Below are 6,000 nucleotides of genomic sequence, written 5' to 3' on the forward strand. Positions count from 1 at the left end.
AAATCCCTTAGACATGTCTGGAATTACAAAGCAAGAATAAACACACCTAGGTGGGCCACTCAACACAGCTGGGTCACAGATCAACAATGAGGTGGCACCAGTAAATGAAGGTCTGTCTTCCAAGAGAATAGATATAGACCCAGGGTTTCAGTTGGCCAATACTCTTTACTTAAAAGCCTCTTGTGAGCATGAAAATCTAATGGGTCCTTTAAAGGCAGACTTCTTATTAATCATCTCAGTTGGTCTTTACTGAACGACAGGCTTTCATCAGCCTGATTTACCGAGTAAGAATTGTTCTGTTTCATGGTGAATGTGTCTGTTTCACTAAAGCTTGGCTTCAGTGAAAGCTGTAAACCTATTTTATAGAATCCTTTAAATTAATCATGTGAAAATAAGGGTATTTTCCTACCCCTTACTGTCACTTTCCCAGCAGGCACAACGAAGGGAAGGAGAGACACTGTAAATCTTTTCTTCTAACTACTTAACTGTGATTCGAAGTGTATTAATTGCCCAGCAATGTAATACAACCTCTGATTAGCCTGCATGGACCTCTAAGGGCTTAAACTGCATTCGACAGAGGGAACACCAATCATTTTGATACACAGACATACTGCCTCTCTCTCTCTCTCTCTCTGGGTAGCAGAAGGCATTCTTTTGAAGGAACAAAGTGTTAAAAGGCCTGGCAGCTCTCATGTGTGAAGAGATCACAGACAGACAGATACATGCCAACAGCAGAAAGAGTTTGTGTTGAGACAGAGCTGAGTGGGCCTCATTGCCTGGCTCATGGGAGAGTAGCAGGAGCCTGCTGGCTGACACTTCTTAGCCATGCAAGCCATCTGAGAAGAGGAACCTTAATGCCTTTTCCTCCAGAGAGTGGAAACGTGTTAGGACTACGCTGAGCACTAGCAGAAGTACAGGCAATGATTCGTGACAAAGGAGGAATGTGTTTTACACCAAACCACCTTGAGCCTGAGTTGGTCATGGACAGGCCAGAGCATTATCAAAAAACAGGCTTACATAGACAGAATGGTGGAAAATGGAAAAGTACCTTGAGACAGCTTACACGTTTTCACAAAAAACAAGTACTACGTAAACCAGCTCCCATATGCGCCCCCACCCTCGAACTCTCTGCTGATCACAGAGTCAGGCTAAAGGGTACATACGGCTTCTGACTGAGATGAATACAGTAGGTTTTTGAAAGCCTTGTTGCCTGCTCGAAGAAGTGACCACACAGAGCATGTCCGTTCCTGAGTCTGCTTTTCCCCTCTCTCTTTGGCGTTGTTGCACAGGAATGTTCCAAAGAGACAGGAATAGGTATGCTGTACCAGTTTCACCTGCAAAATTCCAATCAGGCAAAATCATACAGTGGGGTACATGGTCTCAGAAAGGAGGTCAACCCAACTACAATTCACCGTGACATCCCTGAGAACACTTCAGCTCACTCAGGGATGTAGGCTGTATGTGCATAGGCAGCTAATATATGGCACCTCCTCTTCACAGTTACCAATTGCAGAGCCTGACCCCAACCACCAGCACTCCCATGTCAAAGACATACTAATGCAAGAAGCATAGTGGAGAAATGCTGAGCCAGTCAGAAATAAGGGGATGGAAACTGGAGGACACGGTAACGGAGGGCTCAAACAGGAAGAGGACATCTTTCATCAAAGGAGCAAGCGGGAGCAGAAAACATGGCAGATAGCATCAGTAGAGACTGGAGGGGAGCACGGCAGATTCAGATAGTTTCTATCTCTAACTACTTTTTAGACCATATACTTTAGAAGCCAACTCTATGTTTACAGAGGAAAACCTGGTGCGGCTAGATTCACTGAGTGAAAGTTAAATGCTGTTGCTTTTAAATAAAGCAGTCACTCCTTGATAAGTTTGAAAAAATGCAGTTTTCGGTAAAAATGGCCCCCTAACACTTGTATCAGCATCCCTCTAGGTGTATATGGTCCCAAAATGGAGAATCATGAAGTCCAAACTCACAAGGAATGCTTCATTGAACTCAAAAGAGCAAGGAAATTGCCTCTGAAGTTGATGAACACAGTCAAGCCATTGTAGAAACACTGGGCAACGCTCATTCAGATCATCTGAGTTCTCCCCATGACCACACCGGTCAGCAAACTTATGGCCAAAATCGAGCCATTCCATCTCCACAAGGACTTGGAAACCCTGCAGGGAGGCACCGAAGAGAGATCACTTATGCAATACTGTCTCACCTGTGACATCCTAAGCTCCATGTCACCAACAGTCAATCTTTGGCATAGGCTCAGAGCCAAAGGCTCTCTCCCTAATGGTTCACACATTTTTACACAAACGCCTCAATTTACGGACTCTATTCAGGATACAGCTAAAGGACACTCTAGCTAGCTATTTGTGCAGTCACCCTCATTTACTACACAAATGCTGCCTGCCTACCCAAATTTCTCTTTTACTAATTTTCACCTTTGATGTTATATTTATAAAGCCGTATTTGTAAAAATTCTTCCCCAGCAGCAATTTTTATAAATATTTGTACCTTATGTCACTTTATGCTTTTTTCTTCTATATTTAACCCAACAATGCTTATTTCAGGGCAGATGTTTCTCCGGAACACCATGCAGTTCTGTCTAAACCTACTATCGTAAGTATGTGGGTGTTCTTTTAAGCCCATTTTTCCTGAAGTAGACAAGATCTTTCCAAGTAGAGATGCTGCAAAGGAAACATTTCTGTGTCCTCGATGCCTGTCACTAACCATGAGACTAGCCACATAGCTCTAAGGGATGGATGCATGATTATGACAAAGTACACTTTCTGTAGACTTAACTTCCATCCCAAAATTGACATGCAACCTTCCTAAAGGTTTCCCCAATCTATCCTGAAATACTCTTTCCTCCCTCAGACACTCTTACCTCTATGGTTCGGTAATAAGGGTCAAGTAGGAGCTTAGCTAGGGCCACAATTTGGGGAGTCCGATCCCAGCCATCGGAGCAGTGCACTAGCACTGGTCGCTGATCACGGTCCACAGCATGCACCACGAGAAGTGCCGACTTCAGAAGCACAGAGAGGTGATGGAGCCACTTTGTACTTTCAAGAGCAGAAAGCCAACTAAATAAAAAAAGGGAAGATAAGGAAATACTGACTTTTATGATTTTATGTCACCATGTCCAATGCCTGCCAAATTAAGAAGCAATTCCACGAGACCTTTGTTTCCAAAGTGATTTTTATTAAAAAGTTTATTCATAAAGAATGTCCAGGTGAGATTCAAGCTCCACAATCAAGAAAAGTCAGTTTTAGGGAAAAACAAACTAAAAATCAACACCAACCAAAAACTCCTGTAATTAACAATGCTATACTGTACCCGGCACTATTTTTAATTTTTAACTGTGTGTAAGGAAGTAGTGTATTGTGAGGAGGCCAGAAGAGGGTGTTAGAGTTACAGGTGGCTGTGAGCAGCACAATGTAGGTGCTAGGAACCAAACTGCAAAAGCTGTACGCGCTCCTAATCACTGAGCCATCTCCCCAGTACCCTAACCTCACCCCCTCCCCTCCTCTTTTTTTCCTCCCCGAATATACTGGGAATAAAATCCAGGGTCTCTCTCACACTTGCTAGCTAAGTGTTCTACCACTGAGCTATGCCCCCACCCCTGGTTCTGATACACACACAAGTACATGCTCCTCCCACCCTACATTTAATGAATTCGAGACAGGGGTCTTGTTATGCAGCCCAGGCTGATCTGGAACTCAGTTCTCTTGGATCAGCCTCCAAGTGCTGGAATGTACCACATCTACTCTTCAAAGACAATTTGTCAAAAGGGAAGTATGTGTGTGTGTGTGGGGGGGGGCGCGCGAGTAGTTCTAGACTAGTACACACAGTGTAAGAAATTGTCTTTGGCAAACACAGGAATGGTTCAAACATTACCCATCACCCACTGTTAAGCCTTGACTACTTACTGACTAAAATCACAATCACACAGTCCATTATGATCATTAGACTCATGAGAACTGGTACAATGACTATATAATATTGCTGAGTTTGACTGGATCCAGAAAGAGGACTCTACCTTTTTCAAAATCCTCTAGGGTATCAGATAAAAAGATCTGCCTCTTTGGTTTGAGGCTATAGCTTACCACCCCCACAAATATGTTGACATTTTGTTTCATGTACTTCTTCCTCCATCCCTCATTCCCCCAAACAACTTCTGTTTATTTTTTCCCCAAATGTGGCCAAATTTGTAGTTTAAGGCCACAAGTCTAGCCCTTTAAACACTGAAAGATAAGGAATAATAATTGTCCAGGATCTTTGAGAAGGCTTTGCCAAGACAAGGTCTAGATAAGGTCTATAGGAAAAAGGAAGAATGAACATGAATGTTATTAGGAGTCTAAGAAAGGGAGATCTTTCTTACCAGGCAAGCAAACAGCAGAACAGGGTGTACAAGCCCTGTTTTCCCAACTATTCTGTGACTCAGAGGCTGATACTATGTTGCCATCATTATTATACCCCAAGCTTTGCCCCCAAATATAGGAAGAGTCCTTCTACTTAATGAATTATAAATTTGTCATAGATAAATTCAACTTCAAGCTTCCCTATCTTCTAGTTAGACACACTTAAAACCCTTTCTTGATGGATCAGATGTGTTCTCTTTTGTTTTCAATCAGAGGGCTGATAAGTAATTATGAACATTCCCCTGCTGCTGAATCAGTAAACAAAACCCAGTAGAGGGAGGTTTCTTTGACCCCACTGACCATGAAGTAGCAGCCAGTGCTGTCAGTCTGAGAGAGAGGGAGAGGGAGAGAGGGAGAGAGGGAGAGAGGCAGCCACCACAGAGGGTGGAGCCACACAGTGGAACAGAAGCACACAACCCTCCAGCTCTCCACAGGCACAGACAGGCGGCTTGCTCAGTGTCCATCACTGCCAGAGCATCTTTCCACCCATAAAGGAGATTGAACTGCCCAAATACAAAGCACTGTCCCTTTAACAGATCCTCCATTCACCTGGACAAGGATGGGTGAACTCATTGTTTACATTCAAAATAAAGTTTTGTTTTTTAATAGTTTCTCTCTCTCTCTCTCTCTCTCTCTCTCTCTCTCTCTCTCTCTGTGTGTGTTTCCATGTGGATATTAGGAATAAAAGCTGGGTTCTACACAAGAACAACAAAGTGTTGCACTGAGCCATCTTTCTGGCCCTAAAATTGAGTTTTTAAAGAAAGAAATTAAGTATCTGTGAGGTATGAGAGACTACACAGTACTGATCCGGTCTTTTTATTTACATGAAAAGGGATCCTGAGCAGTCAGGCTACATGGCCAAGAACAGAGTTTATGACAAGTCTCTGGCCCCGAGCTAAGTGACAGATGCAAATGGAAAATCCTTAGAAGAAGAAGACAGTTCTCCTTTGGTCAGTGTGGTGATCTGGATGAGAATGGCCCAACAGGCTCATACATTTAAATGCTTTGTCACCAGGGAGTGACACTATTTAAAGGATTAAAAGGATTAGAAAGTGTGGTCTTGTTGGGGGACACTGATTTGAATTGCCAGGGTAGGCTTTGAGGTTTCAGAAGTCCAAAAGTGCCAAGTCAGGAATCTCTCTCTGCCTGCAGACCATGCCATAGCTTTCAACTGCTGCTCCAGTGTCTGCCTGCCTGTGCGCCACTGCGTTCCCTAGCATGATGCTAATGAACTAAACCTCTGAGACTGTAAGCCAGCCCCAAGTACATATTTTCTTTCAACTGGATATAGTGGCGAAGGTCTTTAATCTACACACTCTGGAGGCAGTAGACAGACCTCTGTGAGTTAGAGGCCAGCTTTATTTATGAAGCGAGTCCCTGTCTTGAAAAACCAATGGAACACACCTTTACTCTCAGCACTCAGGAGGCAGAGGAAGGTGAATCTCTGTGAGTTCAAGGCCAGCTTGATCTGGAGTGAGTTCCAGGTCAGCCAAGGATACATGGTAAGACCCTATATAGAAAAAGAGAAGAGAGAGCGCACGCCTTTAATCCCAGCACTCGGGAGGCAGAGGCAGG

At 43.6% G+C, this 6,000-nt stretch overlaps 1 protein-coding gene across 4 annotated transcripts in view; it reads right to left on the reverse strand.

Annotated features, from left to right (window-relative positions):
* Positions 1–6,000, reverse strand: part of Mtmr3 (myotubularin related protein 3) — a 130,994-nt gene that overhangs the window by 8,933 nt on the left and 116,061 nt on the right. For all 4 annotated transcript variants that reach the window (XM_021176003.2, XM_029484043.1, XM_021176002.2 and 1 more), the window contains exons 12-14: positions 2,892–3,087; positions 1,987–2,172; positions 1,164–1,334 (exon numbers count right to left, since the gene is read on the reverse strand). In XM_021176003.2, the coding sequence (XP_021031662.1) occupies positions 1,164–1,334; positions 1,987–2,172; positions 2,892–3,087 (553 nt within the window). The remainder of the gene's footprint in view (positions 1–1,163; positions 1,335–1,986; positions 2,173–2,891; positions 3,088–6,000) is intronic.

The sequence above is a fragment of the Mus caroli genome, chromosome 11, assembly GCF_900094665.2.
Source record: "Mus caroli chromosome 11, CAROLI_EIJ_v1.1, whole genome shotgun sequence".
In the NCBI taxonomy this organism is placed as follows: domain Eukaryota; kingdom Metazoa; phylum Chordata; class Mammalia; order Rodentia; family Muridae; genus Mus; species Mus caroli.